Raw genomic sequence first — 20003 nt, forward strand, 5'->3', positions numbered from 1 at the left:
TATATGTATGTAAACATGGATGGATGCCTTTCTTTCAAAAGAAGCCTAAAAAACGGAAAGGGTTGTTGAAATTTGAATCTGACCAAACGCGGCGTTTCTCCTCTGCGTCGCTTGCTCTCTCTCTCTCTCTCTCTTCTTCTTCGGCTCTCCTTTCTTTCTCTTTTTTATCACAAAACGACCACCTCTCTCTCTCTCTCTCTCAAGCCCACAGACATCGCCGCTTTCTCTTTGCTTTTTCCCTCCAAATTTAGTTTTTAAAAAAGCAAGTCCGAGTCAGCACCCAGTCACGTCTTGGTTCATGACATCACAACCACGTCATCCAAGAAACTACCTCGTGGTGTGTGCCATAATTGTGGGACCCTTCCTCTGATTATTATAATTAGGATTGAGTCCTGAAATTGGTAACCTCTGTAAGTCCCCATCTAAAAGTATGCTGACACGTCAGCATGTAACATCGATGACAATTGGACCCAAAGCCTAAACCAACCGTGTGAACCTTCTCTGATTGCGGGCCCCTTCTTTGTGCTGTCTTACGCTCAAGACAAAGGTCCGCCTCGTGTATCCTAGGTGGTGGCTGCATTTTCCTATTTTTAATCAATCAATGGTCGCTTGTCAACCACAATAATTCGCCTCGCATCTCTCTCTCTTTCTCTCTTAGGATCTTCTCTATGCAAAAATGCTCATTGGTTTCAATTGAATATATATATATATATATATATATATATATATATATATAACTTTCTTTCCTTGTTCAAGAGCAAATGGGGTAAATTCATTTTGAAATATAATTTACCCTTTTTTTATTATCCTAAATATAAAAAGATCTTGTAAGTGCATCAATTACAGGAGATGATTTAGATTAAAAAAAAAAAGGGTAAATTATATTTCAAAATGAATTTACCCCATTTGCTCTTGAACAAGGAAAGAAAGTCCAAGGCCTGGTCTTCACAAGAAAAAAACATAGTTTGCTTTGAAAAATCGCATTTTACCAAGCTAGAAGTCAAGGAAAGAAATTACATGGTTCTGGAAGGAAGCGTCTTTCCATTCAATTGCTTGTTTTTTTCCCCTCAAGACGTTTCCCCTGGGCTTCTTGTGTCGATGAGAGATATATACGTTTATGATATCATAATATTCAAGTTTGAAAAGAGCATGTAACTTCAGACTTTTGCCTGTCCAATTCGTACCAAAGCTGCAATATATTCTAATAATTTGTCAATTCCAATGCTTCGTATTTTACGTATTAGCTGGAAAAACCTTAAAAGAAATAAGATTTTCATTTTGCAAAGATATTTCACGGTAGTTTCTGCTCGACGCTTTTAATTCATTAAATCAAATCTATACAGTTTCCATCTTTTAATTACAAACACTCCTCGTCTCTTTTTCCCCTTGGGACAACCCCCGAGCTCAGATTTTATTCTTTTTTATTATGTCTTTGTAAAAAAAATAGAAGAACAGGAAAGAAAATCAGTGCACTGATGAGAAGGAAAACTCTTACTTAGTACCCTCTCCCATATGAAAAACTATAGGGGAAAAAAGAGAGGAAAGAACTTATCGAGAAAATGAAAAAGGAGAGAGAAAGTTAGGTTAGAAAATAAAAATATATATATTTAACAAGGGAAAAATATCGAACGAACTCATCCTCATTTAATGATTAAACTTACCACCATGTTCCGGCCATATTTATTTTTTAGTTCATGCTAAAATTGTCGATTTTATTTTGGTTGATGTTTTGTTTTTTTAATTGAAATAATATATTTTAAATTTGGAGCATTTCAGATGAGGCCATTATTTAATATTGGTTAGAAAACAAAAGTCTTGATTGCTTATATGACACAAAGACACCTCTCTCATTGCAAGGCATCCTTGCAAGGATAAAACTTATTGGAAGCCATGTGAGACAATATTTCATGTTGAGCTGAGACGGTAGACCCTCACTCTCGTGAGGTGCCTTTTAAGGGACAAAACTAACTGGAAGCCATGTGTGACAATACCTCATTGTAGGCCTACCATTCTGTGGATACGGGCACACCTCATCAGATGGTGTCGTCTGTGGGGACGAGTCATGTGCTTTACCCAAGCTCCTTGTCTGGGAGGCTTTAATGAGGTCATTGTCCTATATTGGTTAGGAGACGAGGGCCTTGGTTGCTTATATGGCACCAAAGACACTTCTCTTATTGTGAGATGCCCTTGTAGAGATAAAACCCACTCGAAGCCACATGGGATAGTACTTCGTGTTGAGCTGAGACGACAGACCCTCGCTTGTACGAGGCGCCTTTTAAGGGATAAAACCCACTAGAAGTCATATGAGACAATACCTCATGGTGGGCCTATTATGCTGCAGATATGGGTACACCTCATTAATTTTAGCATATTATTTCGAGATTTTACAGTTGAAATAGAATGAAAGTAGAATATTTTGGTTAGAATTTGAGTAAATGTTTTAGAACAAACTGAGATTTTAAGGGGAAAATATTATTTTAATTTATTTCATTTTTTAACTTAAAATAAAATATACCAACCATTGCAACAAAATAAAATAGAATTGACAGTGTTTGTTCATGCATTTCACTTGCTTCGTGTCTGTGTTGAAAAATCTTAGAAAAGAGACGCGTAGAGAAACTAAAATTGAATAATTATCATAACCTAGGGTTAAAATCTTGAAAAAAAATCAAAAATAGCGTGTAATTTTTATGCATTGATTAATATTTGATGATTTTGATTTTCATTCTCAAAAAAAAAAACTTAAATACAAAAAAACTAAAAAAAAAAAAATGTTTTTGTGCAACGGCCAAAAAAGCTAAAATTCATATTGTATTTTTCTACACAAAAATAGACATCAGGTACAGTGGACAATCGCATTGAATGTCGGGATATTTAATTGTTGAAAATATGGTGTAATTATTTAATTTAATTCAATAATATTTCGAGGAATACATCATTTACAATAAGTTATTTCACTCAAAAAAAATTACGCAACTAGTTACCCCATGAGCAAGTAACAATACTAGAAGATTTTTTAGCTTAGAGACAAAGAACTCCTTGTCTCACATATTTCCAAATAGACACACCACACATTATGAAGGGTTGGTAGTATATGCGACAAGAACTATATATGGTCTAGCGCCAAGTAATTAATTTAGGACTTTGATATCAAATTAAAAAGGTTTAAACAATTAGTTAGCTAACTTTTCTTATTTATATATGTAAGGCAGTGTACAATATTTAGTGTGAAGATCACAACACATAATTAACCTATACACATGATAAATAAAATTACTATAATATATACCCTATAAAATAGCAATTCCTATAATATCCTGCGTCAATATTGTGAGAAGAAGAAAGCATAAACAAGAAGAGGAATAACTTGTCGATTTCAAGACTCCATGCAGAGAGCCAGCTTAAACTAAGAATCACTTGAACAATCTCGATGATGAGCCCTCTTTTATCATGTTCAGAAAGAGTCCTAAAACATTGCGATGACAAACACTATAGGCAAAGAAAACAAGACCGACAACATCCTGTTTTGTCACTACATTTCTGCCTATTAGATAAAAAGGCAGCACCAATCACGGATTTGAAGGGTGTTACCAAAACTTACAGCACATGCAGGTATTAATTAGCTAGCTAGTGTTCATACAGGTAGATGGGTTTTGTCTGGTATCACTTGAATGTTTAGCTGGCCAGTTTGAGTTTTAGAAATGGACAGCCTTACCTGCTCTTTCTACTGCCAATGTGAGCGTTGTCAAAAATGGTAGAATCATTACTTTTTCAAAAAAAATACTGAATACCCCAGTAGATTAATTAATCATTCTCAAATTTTAATTTTATGTCGTGAGTAGAGGAAGATGAGATTAAATTCAAGGCATCCTCGAGTCAAAACTTAAGATTATCTCGGTAATTTAGTAGCTAATCAATCACTAATCCATCATTCATTTAGCAGTCTCTCCATTGTGACTACTAAGAAAATCAAAGATTAGGAGGAATCAACCAAGAAACTAACATATTGAAAATCGTAAGGGCCTCACACACACGACTTGGAAACTTTCACATGCACATAGCTCGAGTCTATACCTCGGTAGGTCAAAGCTAATTTCACACACACGACTTGGATTTTTTTGTTTGATTTCTTAACACCACCAGCTTCCAATGACCGTCTATTAAAATGCTAAATGAAACTTCTTATTCCTTTTATTATTATGAAATGCAATTTATTCTTCACGTTTGTAATGACATGACCGATCAATCAATCAGGAATCTTGACGAAGTTCTAGAGAGCATGAATAAAATTTAGGTTTATTACCTCAGTAGTGGACCCATAATCCACAGTTACTGTTTCCGCGTGCGCCTTGAGCTTGACCCTGGAGAGGGGTGCAAGAAAGAAGCAAGAAAGTGAAGAACCCAACATTTGCGTCTACTAATGATTCGTAAATATTACGTGATTAAGTTTTGTATTTTAAATGTTAAAATTACATATCGTCTTGATCATTATTTTCCCTCATTCCATTTGGTTCATTAGGATATTTCACTATATGGATAGCTCTCTCCTCCTTAATTTCCTAAAATCCTTTCCTTCTTTGATTTGAAATGGTGAACAAAGAAAAAGGCTAGTGCCTGCGTGCGTGCGTGCATGAAGATTCCTCAAAATCCATATTATCTATTACTACAAAATGAAAGAAAAAGCACAAAAAAGTTAGAAGCTGTCTTTGATCGAAAGTTCCATGGAACCTTTCAAAGATTTGAAGTTTTCGCTTTCGTTTTTAATGTATTGTTATGTGATTGTTTATTTTTAATATTGTCTTTAAACTTCTTGTTTCATTTTGATTGAAGCGGTACTGTGGGTTGGTTTTGTGCTTATCATAATTGGATTGTTTTTTTATAATAGAGGAAATATACTTCGAGAAATAAATGGACTGATCAAATTATTTAAACCCGTAATTATATGTTTCTCCTTTCATTGATTTTCATTGATGACAAAGAACAAGAAGTGGAATTTTCTACCGACAAGCTCCACAAATTAACTATAACTTTCTCAACATCAGAACCGGGAAGGCAAATGCATCATCAATGCCACGTCAGTTGAGTTAGCGGTAGCGCGTTCGTCCATGTTTCTACTGTTGAGCGCGTGTAACAACGTGAATGTGTTAGAAGATTCCTTCTCGATCAACTAGGAAAAACCAAAAACAAAAAGCAGCCAGCGTATTGGGTCCCATGCTCTTCTCCAACCACCATATTTTCATTGCTACCGTCATCTTTGATTCACACTACACATTTATAGGTTTTTTTAGATGTAAAATTTATTGTTTTTTAAAATATATTAAAATATATTTTTTATTTTTAAAAAATTATTTTTAAAACCAGTGAATTAAAATAATCTAAAAACATAAAAAAAAATATTAGTTTGAAGTAAAAAAAAAAAAAAAATTAATTTTTTTTTAAAATACTTTTGAAACGTAAAAAAATAGAGCTAATCATCAAATTCCTTAAACTTTCTCAATATAGTCCTCCAATTAATATTATTCTTAATGCCACGCTGTACTCCCCATTGTTATATCATTTACATCATCACACAATGTTGTTCTAGATGTGTATTTATGTGGAGTGTTGAATTTAAGACTTCTATTGTAAGAATTCTCTGTGGTGTACCTAATGTACTAAGAGTTTAATCTTTCATGAATCTAGTCTCCATCTTGAGCTAATTCCATCTATTAAAATTTAAAAGCATAGAAAGGGGATTCTTATAAAGAAAATTAAAAAAAAATCATATATATGTGCATATGCATGTGTAAAAAAAAATAGTATAAAGTTGGTGTTTTTCATCCAATTTTAAAGATTGCCTTTATTGATTTTATGATTTCATTAGTGGGTTAACGCTAATACCAAAGTCATGGAATGAATAATAAATAAAAATATAGTATTCAGATTTAATATGCTTAAGCTAACCTAGGAACAAAACTTATGACAAAAAAAAGAATAATAATTTTATATAATGAATTTGATGTTTTTAGAAAACCTCAAAAAGTAAAGGAGTAAAAGGTTCTTTGAAAATATATTCCAAATAACATTTTAGTTAAATTTGAATTTTTTATTTAAAATTAATTTTTATTATATATTTATAAATCATTTTGATGTAATGGTGTTAAAAATAATTTTTAAAAAATTAAAAAAATATTATTTTATTATATTTTTAAATAAAAAATTGAAAAAGGTTTATTTTATATTTTTTATAAGGAGTTGCCCTTTTAGAGATTTTGATAGTCTACAAACAATAAGAAAATGTTTTTTAAAAAATTTAAAATTTGTTTTTTTTGTTATAAATTAATTTTTTTATATTTTGAATTATTTTAATGTGTTAATTTTAAAAAATAAAAATAAATTATTTTAATATATTTTAAAATAAAAAATATTTTAAAAAATGATCATGACTATACGTCGGGACTAAAAAATCTCTTTGCCAGCTGGGATGATGGGCCACGTGAGTATCCACGAGATTCCTGCTTCTCTGACCGTTAAAAGGAAAACCGGCTTTTATCGCCTCTTCAGCTTTTTAAACTCCCATCTTTTCTGCCACGTGGTTTTTGAATTTATGTGGCAAGTGTATTTAACTGGTATTATTGTCCAAAAAGTCTCAGATCTTTTTTTAAAAAAAAAAGACTTCGAGAAAAGATTTTCTGTTTTTTATATAATCTATTTTATTTATTTATTTCGTCTGAAAAAAAAAAACACAGCAATGACGGGCCAATATTATACATGAATAGGACTTATAATGCTGAATATTATGAGATTGGACGAATACCTTTTATCGGGAAAAAAAAGTAAGAAGAAGATTTGTATATCTCTAAAAACATTTTTTCTATATATAAGTTAAAGTACATTAACTAGCATAAGTCATCATATAAAAACTACATTTATCAACAAAATACATGAATTATACTCATTATAGCTCAAAATATTTATAATCAAATTAAAAAAAAATTATAAACAATTGAATAAAATTACTTATATAATTTTCTGTCCCCAAAGGATATAGCGTGATGATAAAGGGATTTGAGATCTGCATAGCAGGTCTCGAGTTCGAGTCAAGGTGTGCACCTCTTATAAGAGTTTAGGATAGCCGGGATTTTACTCACTCACCTGAGTTCAAAAAATATGTTTTTTGAAAGATGAGATTTCCCCTGAATTAAAAAAAAAAAAGGTTTTGAAAAAGTTAGATTCATATATCTAGGTTATTGGTCTTAAAGCCAATATCTATAAAAATCTATTACATACATTTAATTAATGCACTAGATTTGTTGAGTACAACTTTAAAATTATAAAAAAAAAATTCATTAAAACATAAACTATTTTAAAAATATTTCTTATTATCAAATATTACAAAACTATTTCAAAATAATCTTTTTTTGATCATATTTGAAAACTTCATGGCACCTTTTTAACTTCATGGTATCCAATGCTCTTTTACTGAGCATGCTAAACTCGCCGCTACTGCAATGGTTTGAAATTAATGGTGCATGGCAAGTTTTAAAAGTTAGCTTGTAGACTAATTTCTAGTAACAGCTGGGGTATTTGGTTATTAAGAAATAATATTTTTTTTGTGAAAAAACTATAAACTTGTTTAATTATTTCGTATCATTTCTCATTGAATTGCTATTTAATTACATGTTTTGGATTTAATTTTCACTTATACCAGAAATAAATATCGTAAGATTTGCTGATGACATTAAATTGTGGTGTAATAAAAAATCCTAGATAGTTATTATTTTTTTTTTCTGATATCTTTGTATTTGTTGTAGTAAACTAGTTTTTATTTTTATTTTTATCATATCCCTGTACGTATGTTACTTTGGTTATTAATTTTATAGCCTTTTCAAAATGCTTGATGATTATTAAAAAAAACAATAATATTTTTGAATTTTTAAAACGTGATTGGTTTTTGATTAACCGAACCTTACCAAAAAAATAATAATTAAACAATCAAATCATATTTTCGTGATGAGTAAACAGAAAGGGATGGAGGAAGGAAAGATGGAGAAAAAGGGATTTTCGGTGAGTGAAAGAAACAAACAGCGCCTTAAAAAAGCCAACGGTGCATGAAAGAGACGGAAGCGCCGATTCTGGCCGTATTTTGTAACGCGGACCCCCAATACTGACACGTGGCATCTTCTTTCTATGTGTTTCACAGATGGCACCATTTCAGCACTCCTCTCTGTCTCTAAGCTTCCAGTTACACGTGTTGGCGATGCTGCTTTTTATATGTAAACACCAACCCCACTCCACCGCCACTACTATTTTTTTACAATAAATTAATTAATCAATCAATTAATCCTTTTTTTACTTGGTAAATATTATAGTAATGATGCTATTATTATTGAATTACCCTTTTCTTCTAAGAATGCTAAATATATAGACATTATCGAAATTAATTTTTTAAATGGTCTTAAGTGCATCTCACGTTTTAATTTTTTTTTTTCTGAAGTTATGGTTGTAAGATTCAAACTAAAAAAATATTAAAAAAAATGAAAGCAACTATTAAATCAACCCTTTTCTTATTTTTGAAAAGTGTATATATATTGCACCAACTTAATTATTTTCTTTTTCTTGTTGCAGAGAAAGGACGCTAATACCAAATTAGTTATGGCTCCTTAACTACACCAACTTAACAGAGAGTGACTAAGATATTGTATAATTATCGGTCCATCGTTATATTTATTTATAATAAATATAACATGGCATATAATAAATTTGTTGGGACCAAATTTGTATTTTATAAAATAAAATAATCAAGTTCTAGATTTACTTTATAAATATTATAGTTCGAGTCTTGTTAATTTCAGGGCAACTAAAAGTTTATATAATTGTTAATTTTAAGATTCGTAAGATTAGTCAAGATATACGTACTAGTACAATCACCTATATTAATTAAAAATTAAAAAAATATTAAACATGGGACCGTTGAATTTGTGAGGAATCACAACTTACATTTGCCTACATTATAAGCAGCATGTGCTTCTCAAGCAATTAATTGAAGTTTTTCTTCTTATTATTATAGTAATCAGTATCCAATACTTAATTTAAACATATTTTTATTAAAGATTTACGTTTTCGGAAAAGGGAAACTACAGTGTTTCCTGATTCAACAACCGGGTTATTTAGGGTTTACCTTGTTAAGCACGTCTTCTAAGGCATATCAAACTCTATAAATACTCGTTCTTCTCGCCTTCATTTCCTTCCTTTCCTTTACTTTCTCTCTCACGTTAAGCCCCCTCTGCAACTTTTCTAATTAACAACGAGGTGATTATTCCCTTCGCTTTTCATTGTGTGTATATGGGAGTACTGCTCCCTCTCTCTCTCGCTCTTTTTTCTTTTTTTTTCTCTCTTGCTCCTCATACTTGTTTTTATTTTTTCCTATTTAATTTCACATTTCTTATTTTTCCTCTTTGTGGGATCTTCAGATTTTTCATTTTTGATCTGGAAACTGCATTATAGAGATCAGCTCCTGTTTGGTTGATAGGAAAAAAATAAAAGGAAAGAGAAAAACAGGCCAGCACGTTTTGTTAACTCGTGGATTAGGTGTGAGCTCTTTTGTTTGTTTTGTTTATTTATTGTAGAATCTGAAAATATTTTCATGTTTCATGTGCAATGCTGTTATAACCTTTGTGCCAACATCAGTGAAAAACAGGAACCCTTTTTGTGAGATCTGTCTTGGCTCCTCTCTCTTTCTGGTTAGACATGTAAACCCCTTGACTTATTAAAGTTGCGATCTTTTTGAAGCTCTTTATTTTTCTTAAACCATAAATATGGAGACTTTTCCTTGGCTTGACCTCAATTCATTTGGGGAGTTTTCAGACCATAGGGTTTATGACTTTTGAATGCCTTTTGAGTTGGTTCTTGGTGAAATTATTTTGAGTTTTTTTTTTTTTCATACTATAGGATTTCTTCTTTCTTTGATTTGTTTTTTATATTTAATTAATAATTAAATTAATTATATCAGGCGATTTTGACAACCGAGCTATAAAGTTTCTTCATTTTACCATAAATTTCTTTTTTGTCGGTTGTTATGATTAAGGTAAATCAGTTTGTTGGTTTTAAAACGTGTGTTAATCGCTTTCTCTTGTGATATAATGACCCTCTAATGGGAAAGATAAAGCTCTATGTGTTGTTTACAATTTAGAAGTATTTTCTTTGCTGCAAAGTTGTTTTTGCCTGGCAGTAATGGTGTGATCTCATGACAGAGATTTGAGCTGTCAATTGTATATATAGTTAGGAGTTAAAAAGTCTCCGACTGGTGTTTCACACCTAAAAAAACCCCAAAGAAAGTTTTCGCATTGAGAAAAGGTTGATACATTTTCTGAATATTTTACTATGTCTTAAATAACTATTTTGAGGTCGTTTTGGTAGTTGTAGTGTTTTTGTCATAGTAGGACATATGAAAAATTCATATATACATTAGATCTACAGCTGAAATTATAACCTTTCTAGAGGCCCGCATAGTCCCACCTTTTTTTTGTGTTTACACACACACACACACGCTCATCATAGTATATATTCTGCATTATGATTATGTTCTGTGTATTGTTGCTAGACAAATTGGAAAGTCCCAGAAATATTTGCCATCTTTATCTTCTTGATACTGGAATGCATCTCGATGAAGAAGTGGGACACCATGTGGTAGTGGATGAGGTGGAGAATATTTTGAGATAATTTAAATTATTTTAGCAAATTAACAATTATATACATGGTTCTTGGATTTTATAATTATTATCTAGTGTGTTGTTAGTACTGTGCTGTCGAGTATTGGTACAGGCATGTTCTTTTTCTTCTTTTTTTGTTAATAATGTTAGTTGTCACTTGGAGGTTTTAAAGAATGTAAGAAGAATAAATGCGCTGGTTCATGTTTTTTTTTTTTTTTTTTTTGGTTGATGCAGTAGTGAATCTTGATTTTTCTTACCTAAAGTTTATGTCTCTGGCAAACTATATGTCTCGATGTGATTTGGCCAACCCAATTAGATGTTTTTCGTATGTTTACATAATTTTGAGTTAAGTTTTGTTTGTTAGGTCATGAGTATTTTACATAATGGGGATTGGCTTCATGTTTGTTTAATTTTTGCTTGCCTGATTTTGTTTGCGTCATTTTCTACCTTGAATAAAGCTGCTCTTTAAAATGTTGCCGCAATCTGAAAATATATGAGCTGAAATATATGTTGACATGTCAAATTCATACGTTGCTGTCCCTTTCCTTTTTTTTTCCTTACATGCCTGTCCTTTTTGTTGTGCAAGATAATTGATGTCCTCTGGAGTCCCATTTGTCAAAAGTATTATGATCTGTTCTGAAGTCATTAGGCCTATGATCTCGACCCTTTTCTTAGAAAATCCTGTTTGCCTGTATCTCTCAAAACTTCTAATGTCAACGTCAGCATCAGGATAGCTGGCTTAGATATAGATGTGGAAAAGCTATTTTCTAGTCTTACACATTAATGGTGGTCAAAATCTGAACATTGCTAAGGGGAAGTTCTGCATCTCTTCAAGACAAACTTGGTCCTTTTGATTTGATCGCTAGCAGTTTCCAAGTTTCCAATGTGAAATTGTAGACTCTTTTATGTAGAAAGCAATGTTCACGGGACTAATTAAACATGCCGCGTTTTGTTATTCTTGGTACAGATATTTTTGGTGCGTTTTGCTGGAACCATACTTTCATTTCTCGAAAATCCTGTGCAAATAATGTTCTTTCATCCAACAAATGTTGTGTAGTTTTGGAGATGAGAAGGTATGGATATAGGTTTTGCTCAGTCATACATTCTTATTTTGAAGCAAATATTTAATGGTTTGTCCTGACAGTTCTCAGGAATTCCCCGCTTGATGGACTGCTCTCCTAGTAGTAGTGACAAGAAAACTTTGAAGAGGTGGTTTTTCATTGATAAGAGGGTCGGGTGAAAAAGTTCTGTATTTAAGTTATACTTTACAACAACTCTGCTGCAAGTAATTTGGCTACGATGGATTTCGAGTCAAATCATTCTTCTCCTGTTCTCGCTGACCCTGCATCGATAAACAGTTCAAGGCTCGGTATCTATTCTAATCTGTTGCCTTACTCACCACCAGGAGGATCACTCTCCTCTAGCAAGTATACTAGGAAAAAGCCAGGGAAGCTAGACGAAGTCTGCTCGAGTGGATGGCTGGATGCCATGAAATCTTCATCACCCCCTCGGAAGAAGCTCTTTAAGGATGGTTCTGACACCGCTTACAGTTCCTGGATGGTAATGCTTGCTTTGTTGTTGATAATTTGTCATGCCGTATGTTTAACAAATTCAAAATTGCTAACTACAAATGTGTTTTTTAGAACAAGGATCATGGTGTTTTATGTTCTGCTTGTATGTCATTTCTTCCCTTCCTTTCCTGATTGTGTAGTTCAAGCATCCATCAGCACTCAATTCATTTGAGGAAATTGCAAAGTTTGCTAAAAACAAGAAGATAGCAATGTTTCTAGACTATGATGGGACTCTTTCTCCAATTGTAGATGACCCGGATAATGCGTTTATGTCTGATGATGTAAGGATTGCTCATAATTTGTTGGACGTTCAACTTGATAATGTTTTATCCTTTACCATTTGACATTTACGTCTTTAAAATTGATATGAACTGTTTTCAGATGCGTTCTATTGTAAAAAACATTGCGAAGTATTTCCCAACGGCGATTATTAGTGGAAGAAGTCGTTACAAGGTGAGAGGAGAATTCCTCATTATGCACACGATCTATTTTTTTTCAGTATAATTATAATTTATTGCCATAGACGCGGGAGCTAAATTACTGCATTCTTTCAGGTTTATCAGCTGGTAGGACTAACAGAACTATATTATGCTGGTAGTCATGGGATGGACATTTTGGGCCCTGTAGGAAAAGCATCAATGTCCAATGATCATCCAAACTATACTGAATCTACTACTGACCAACAGGTATAAGATGGATGGCTTTTTTATGTACGTGATTGTCTTCACGCTTCCATCAAAACTGGACTCCAGGGGATTAGAGATTATGTTGCTTTTTTTCCCAGCCTAATCAAGTCGTTGTACCTTATGTATGAGTTTCATAGGGCAAGGAGGGGAATCTGTTCCAGCCTGCTAGAGAATTTATACCTATGATCGATGAGGTGCATTATTATTGTGTTTTCATGTATAAAACAGAGCACTTACATCATTGTTACAGAGGGTAAACCTACTCACTTCAATTTCACACAGGTTTTTAGAACCCTTGTCGAGAATACTAAGGGAATCGAGGGTGCAAAGGTCGAGAATCACAAATTTTGCGTCTCTGTGCATTTCCGAAATGTAGACGAGGAGGTAAGGGAATCTGTTGTTTTTTAGATCTCTCTCATAGCATCACTGTAAGTTTGACCAAATTCTTCTGCTTCTACTTGACTTTAGAACTGGCAACCTATTGCACAATGTGTTCAGGATATTCTAGATAAGTATCCTCGTTTGCGGAGAACTCATGGACGGAAGGTATTATGATTGTTTGCTAGATATTCATGTTAGTGATGTGATTTTATCTATATGGTGCTTCCATGATTATGATATTGGACTTTGCTTTTCTACATGACCAGGTTTTAGAGGTCCGTCCAATGATTGACTGGAATAAAGGGAAGGCAGTTGAATTCCTGCTTGAATGTCTAGGTGAGATTGCTGATTGCAAACATCTTTGGCAGTACAGATTTGTTTTTCTTAACCATTTACATTTCATAAATTGTGGTGCGCAGGGCTAAGTAACAGAGACGACGTGCTCCCAATTTATATCGGCGATGATCTGTCAGATGAGGATGCGTTCAAGGTATTGAATTTAATCTTGACAAGGACTTTAATTTTCATATAGAGGGAAAAGGTGGCATGCTTAGTTTTATGCGGTAAATTGTCTAACATTAGGTGCTTCGGGAGGGGAATCGAGGTTATGGAATTCTCGTATCATCTAGACCCAAAGAAACCAGTGCAGTTTACTCTCTCAAAGATCCAATTGAGGTAAAAATCTTCTGTGAACTCTTTCCTTTTCTTTTTCGCTTTTCTTTTGTCAAATCTTACGGTGGAACTTCAGGTGATGAAATTTCTTAACTCCTTGGTGACATGGAAGAAGGTGGAAGAAGGTGGATGCATCCTGAATAACAGGAGGACTATCTGATGACATGCATATAGCTTAGGTTTTTTGTTTCGATCATTTTAATTATTGATATTACATAATAAAGAGGTTGTTGGTACAGTTGAGTATTATTTTTCCTTTGGGACCAGCAATTTAGAGCTGGCGGTTTAAATTGCTGTTAATTTCCCCTTGTAAAGCTTTTTTGCTTTAAAGCTTAAGCTTAAAGGTCTATTTATCCAGATGACATTTACTTTAGAGTCATGATTCTTTGTGTAATTTATCGGAGATGGCAAGGTTTAATTCACCGCATTGCTGCTGGAATTTTAGCTGCGGTCAGTGCATGCAGCTTTTATACTTCAGTTTTCGATTTTAGTCTTGCAGATTTTGGATGTGTTTCGATTGCCTTTGTACATGATTAGCTATGCTTTTGTACGCTCTCTGGTTCCTACTGCTTGTTTTTTACTCGTGTTCTGGACTTTTTATGGTAAAATGGAGAGGATACTGTACTTGTCTTAAGGTAAATCGTATTTTTTTACCTTGTGAAAACAGTAGGAATATGAGGTCATTGCCATTGACAATTGATCCCTACTAATCATGAAAACTAGACTCGGTTTTCTGCTACAATGCATGAATTTTGGGAATTGTTTTTTGCCCGGCGATGATGACGGCCATAATGGTTCATTTGTTTGTAACAAAATATTTTTGTGCTTGCTACTTCGGTATCTTTTGAGATGGCTTCAGCTTTGAACCTATTACTTTTCCTGTTCGTGATAGGGCAAAACAAAACTAAAAGGAAAAAACTCAACAGTCAGGTCTGAAAAGGCTACGCTATTCTTAAATGACCTCACCCTAACACTCAAATTGACCTTGTCCACAAAACCATGGGCCTCTAAGCAACCATTCGTAGATATCGACCCAATACCATGCAAATTCCGACACTTCAGTGCAAAGTGATGACCTTTTAAGAAAGTCAATACCACACCACATTCTCGACTTGCTTGCTCACAAATTATCACCATGGTGCCTAATTTTACACGTTAATAGCAATCTTCTGCCAGCATGTCTCCTCAAAAGGCATCTGCCTTTCTCGTCAACCACCCACAAGCACTAATTTTCCCATTTATAACATAACAATTCTGACCGAAAGAGTGAGACTTGGTCACAGAAAATCTGTTCATCTAGTTCCATGTTTTCCAGACATTTTGCTTGGATAGAAGAAGAAGAAGAAGAAGAAGAAGAAAGAAGCAATTTTCTCCGTCTAAATGAGCCGTCTATAGCTGTTACTATTAGCTGGTCTTCCCTATCTGCCCAGCTTATTAAAGGGGATCAATTATGCCTTGCCCAGGCAATGGGGCCTGCATCTGTGGAGCTTCTGGCTGCTGGATCGGATGATTATGTTAATCAAGCAAAGCGAGCTGAGGAGCCTTGCCCAAATGTGTAGATCTTTCTAGTTCTATCTGAGTACCCGGCTTCATGGAATAAATGTAAAGGAAACTCTTGTTTTTCTTTGGCCACCCTCGTTTTTATGAGCTTTTTTTAAAAAAGAGAAAAATCGCACAGTAGAAAAAAGAGGAAATGAAACAACTGGAGACTTCTAATCATCATCGATTCTAAATTCGTATGTGTTATATATAGTTTTTTTAAAAATAAAAATGAGGTAGAGTAAATTTTTTAAGAAACCATTTTAATTAAATCTTGAATTTAAAAGAATAAATAAATATCATCTTTATCATATCAACGGTAAATCTATTATTTATTTATTTTTAAATATAATATTTTTAAGAAATAAATATTAGTCTATGAAGTTATAATAAAAATAGTATTTATTTAAATTTAAAAAATAAATCATTCTAGGATTCATTGTCAATGAACATAGAACTAAACATGTACTAAAAAAAATTGAATATAACTTATTCTCAAGGAAAAAAATATCTAATAGTATTTAATATAAATATTTCTTTATTATAAGACCTCGTTTGATATTCTCATTTGATACTGTAGTTGATTTTCTTTCAGCCATGTAGTTGATATTCTCGTTTGATACTGTTTAGTCAATGAACATAGAACTAAACATGTGATAAATAATTTTAAAATGTTTTATTCTCTAAAAATAATTTTTAATATGCTTCCAAACAGGTTTCAACTTATGATTTTTTTATATAAAAAAAAAAGAAAATAGCACGCTCCAGATTTGAAAGGAAAAAAAACTGTTTTTATTGAAGGTTCTGGGAGTCAAAATGGGCAGCGCATTTTGTTGTGACCACGCGGTCGGAATCCGAAAGATGTCTCTGCACATTTATTACACGTGGCTTTGCGTTTGCCTTCAGATGAATGGATTGTGAACTTTTTCTTGCGTGTCTTCTTCTTTCTGGCCCTCGGGATTCGATTTGGTTCCTCCTTTAAACTATTATTATTAGCCGTCACTGTCTTTACCCCGTCAAAACACGTGTGATGATCGAGTTTCAGCAAACTAACATGATTGAGAAAAAAATAATGAAATAACATATTATTTTAAATGGTTCTGTCAGCTTAATTTAATAATATATATATATATAATAAAATAATGGATGGTACTCTCATCTTGAATTAAAAGAGTTTATCACTATTTATTTTTATATTTTTAAAATATTTTTAAAAAAAATTAAATTTTTTATTTTAAATTAATTTATTTTTAGTGTTTTTAAATTATTTTGATTTATTGATATTAAAAATAGTTTTAAAAAAATAAAAAAAACATCATTTTAATGTATTTTTAATTAAAAATATTTTAAAAAATAACAACAATCATACTTTCATATTTATACTTAATTTTTTTTTTTTTTATCAGATATGTTAGTTATTGTTTGATAGTGTTATTATAAAACTCTAAATTTGTGCCGCAAGTTATTTTGCTCCACGCATCATGGAAGTGATTGGCTTCATCAGTAAGACTGTTTCTGACCACCAAACACTCGCCTCCATGTTCGAGTTTCAAGCTTAACCAGAGCCAAGCCACAATGGTGGCTCCATCACCGTACTGTATTCTTGGTCGAGCAGTATTCTAAGATAGGCTTAGGCTTCGGGATGTCGATGGGTCTGGTCGTGGATAAGTTTTTTCGTATCAACAGCCTTAGGACTAGTCGGAGGACTTGAGATTTTGACCATCCATCGGCCACTCCCCTGTGCACCTGACCTGGATTTTCTTTTAGGAAAAAAATATATTTATATCATTGAAAATCACATATAATTTATAACAAAATATATATATATATATATATATCATTGAAAATCCTAGTGTGCTCAATAAAACTAATTGATTACATACATGTTAATAAACAAAAAGGAAAGAATAGTTAACAATAAACAAAATCTTTAGAAAAAAATTATGGCACATCATGCTATTTAACATCTTTGCTTAATCATGATATATTTTTTTGGAAAAAGGAAAATAAAAACTGAATTGCAAAAATAGATGTTAACATAATTTATGTGTTTTCTATTTTTCCAACTCCGTACCCTATCATGGCCCCTTGCATGATCTGTGTAAACCCTTGACCTAAAATTGATAAGCCAGAGCTAAAATGACAATAAAAAATAAAGCTATTATAAATAGGAATAAAAACTCTTAGTAATTTAATTTAAATTTTAGATGATAAAGAGTAATAAAATCAGTAGGTGAAATGTCAACCAAGGATAAATTATATAAACTTCGTGATTGGGTAAAATAATTATTTTAAAGAAAATATTTTTGTAAATTTGGGCTGAAAATATTTATAAAAAGACAATATAAGAGAATTTCAAATAAATTAATGTATGATTTTACTCGTAAATAACATTAACCATTGATATAAATCTCGCGTGCAATTGCTCAATTTTTAACCGAAAAGAAAGGAATCCTCCATGGAATTTCTTTATTATGAATAAGGATGAAAGTCTCCAATAAATTAGTTTAAAAATATTGATTATTTAATTAAAAAAATAGTACAAAAATTCAAATTTTGTGTTTAACATTATCCAATTTTACAATATCAAAGCATAACTCTTATTTTGTTGTAAAGTTTAATATTTTCCAGTTTAAATTAGTTCTATTTTAGATTAAAATTCTAGGTCAATTGTAGTTTGATAATTGACTCAATGAAAAAAACCATTATTTACATACGTTCATCTACAATGATTGAAACTAGTGTGTGTGTGTCTCTCTCTCTCTCTATATATATATATATATATGATTGTAAACAATCTCAATGGCCGATAACTGCCTATAAATTGTAAACAATCATAATATTATCAATGTAACCACCTATAAATTGTAAACGAACATAATGTTATTGTGCAATGTGCAAATTTAAAATAGATTCTAATTGTGAATTTGATAAAGATATATAGTTAGCCCAAGTGAAAAAGACCGTGGACTTAGTTAGTCAGGGATGTCAATTAAAAGATTACTGATCACATAGTCAATTCTTATGATGGTGACTGTAAACTTAGTTGGTTGGGATGAAAACTAAAAGATAATTGATTACTTAGTCGATTGTATTGACGACACTAAGGTTGTAGATTTGATATTTAATCAACTATGTTAACGGGATTAAGGTTATAAAATTGATACTTAGTTGACTACGCTGACAGTAATTAAGGTGATTGATATTTTACTTAGACGGTTGTTTGGACAAAGATGAAATTGACAACATGAATATTTAAGTTAGTCGTTGGTTGAGGACAAATATAATGGTTAAGGTGTATTTTTACCTTGCAATTTTGAAAGTAAATATAAGAATATTATGCATTTATATGAGATCTTCTAAGTTAAATGTTGTTAGCATGGAAGATAAAAGACATGTTAATTCATTATACATGGGATGTGTATACGGATGCTGGTTAATTCCATAATTATTATGTGTTTTGAAGGTTTATTTTGATCTCTTGAATAACATTGTCATTATTATTGTATTTGCTAGATTTGAATTGATATAAATCTTTGTTATTAGATGATTTAAAATTTCATTTGTGTATATGTATAAGTTCAATGTCCATTTTAATATCTCTTGAGTAATTTGTAATCTATAGTATGTCATATATGAAATTAGAATGATTAAACTCAATTGTAAAATAATAAACTACCAAATAAAAAAATAAAAAAAATTAAAGAATTGAAATTAAGAAGTAACATCATATTAGATCGATCGTGATCAACTTTGTTAACTTGTTAAATTCATGGTCTGAGTTATGACATGACTACTGAAAACTAATCTAGTTTGACAATCCACCCCATCTATTTATCTTCCCTTTTTTTTATCTTTTTGGCTGGACCTTAATTGTGCTCAGATGGAATGAAATTTGGGACTAATTTAAAGAGTCATATAAGAATGAGGGACTGAAATTGAAAAAAAAAAAAGTTATCAAAGAATAAGTACTAAACCAAGAAAAACAATTGTTCACAGCCTTCTTGGGCGATGCTGAAATCATCATTGGTGAGCCTTTCTTTTAGTGCAGCGGCGAGTCAATATAATGGCTTCAATTCCCCCCCCCCTTTTTTTATAATCATTTCCCTCCATTTTCTCTACCCCCTGAAACACAGACAACGCCTAAAATAATATTGTTCCCTCGTGAAAAAAATATATAGTGACCACTCGATGCCATTAAATTTTTTCTATGATTCTGTTGTTAAGAAATTAATTATTTCTAATTTTTAATAATGTTTTATGAGATGTCATTTTATGTGAAATTCTTGAAGTTTGGTTCATGATAAGACTTCATTTTTAATGGTTTCATCCGATATATGTACCACCTATGATAACCTAGGAGCCGGTAGTACACTTTGTTTGAAACCCTCTGATGTTCATGCCTGCAAGGCAACGTTATCAAATTTCCCAAACAAAAAACCATATTGTTTCTTGTACAAAAT

At 32.1% G+C, this 20003-nt stretch overlaps 1 protein-coding gene across 9 annotated transcripts; it reads left to right on the plus strand.

Moving 5' to 3' along the window:
- The first annotated feature begins 9216 nt into the window (after positions 1 to 9216).
- On the plus strand, positions 9217 to 14501 carry LOC118028583 (probable trehalose-phosphate phosphatase F). 9 transcript variants are annotated; one of them, XM_073407960.1, is made up of 16 exons: positions 9217 to 9291; positions 9453 to 9570; positions 9670 to 9731; positions 10583 to 10680; positions 11659 to 11764; positions 11836 to 12251; positions 12403 to 12543; positions 12644 to 12715; positions 12817 to 12948; positions 13086 to 13142; positions 13231 to 13332; positions 13417 to 13494; positions 13596 to 13665; positions 13749 to 13819; positions 13912 to 14004; positions 14078 to 14501. In XM_073407960.1, exons 6-16 carry the CDS (start codon positions 11991 to 11993, stop codon positions 14159 to 14161), a joined length of 1161 nt encoding a protein of 386 aa, XP_073264061.1. In that variant the 5' UTR covers positions 9217 to 9291; positions 9453 to 9570; positions 9670 to 9731; positions 10583 to 10680; positions 11659 to 11764; positions 11836 to 11990; the 3' UTR covers positions 14162 to 14501. The 9 variants fall into 9 exon arrangements, with proteins under 9 accessions (XP_073264061.1, XP_073264060.1, XP_073264062.1 ...); XM_073407959.1 differs by having other exon boundaries at positions 10583 to 10668; XM_073407961.1 differs by having other exon boundaries at positions 9670 to 9722; positions 10583 to 10668.
- The last annotated feature ends 5502 nt before the right edge of the window (positions 14502 to 20003 follow it).

Source organism: Populus alba, chromosome 3, assembly GCF_005239225.2.
Source record: "Populus alba chromosome 3, ASM523922v2, whole genome shotgun sequence".
Classification (NCBI taxonomy): domain Eukaryota; kingdom Viridiplantae; phylum Streptophyta; class Magnoliopsida; order Malpighiales; family Salicaceae; genus Populus; species Populus alba.

Bases quoted from the DNA above. Each gene is read 5' to 3' on its own strand.
- LOC118028583 (XM_073407960.1), top strand. From the start codon at position 11,991: ATGGATTTCGAGTCAAATCATTCTTCTCCTGTTCTCGCTGACCCTGCA. The intron at 12,252-12,402 runs GTAATGCTTGCT...CTGATTGTGTAG, and splicing joins CCGCTTACAGTTCCTGGATG to TTCAAGCATCCATCAGCACT. The intron at 13,143-13,230 runs GTGCATTATTAT...AATTTCACACAG, and splicing joins TTATACCTATGATCGATGAG to GTTTTTAGAACCCTTGTCGA.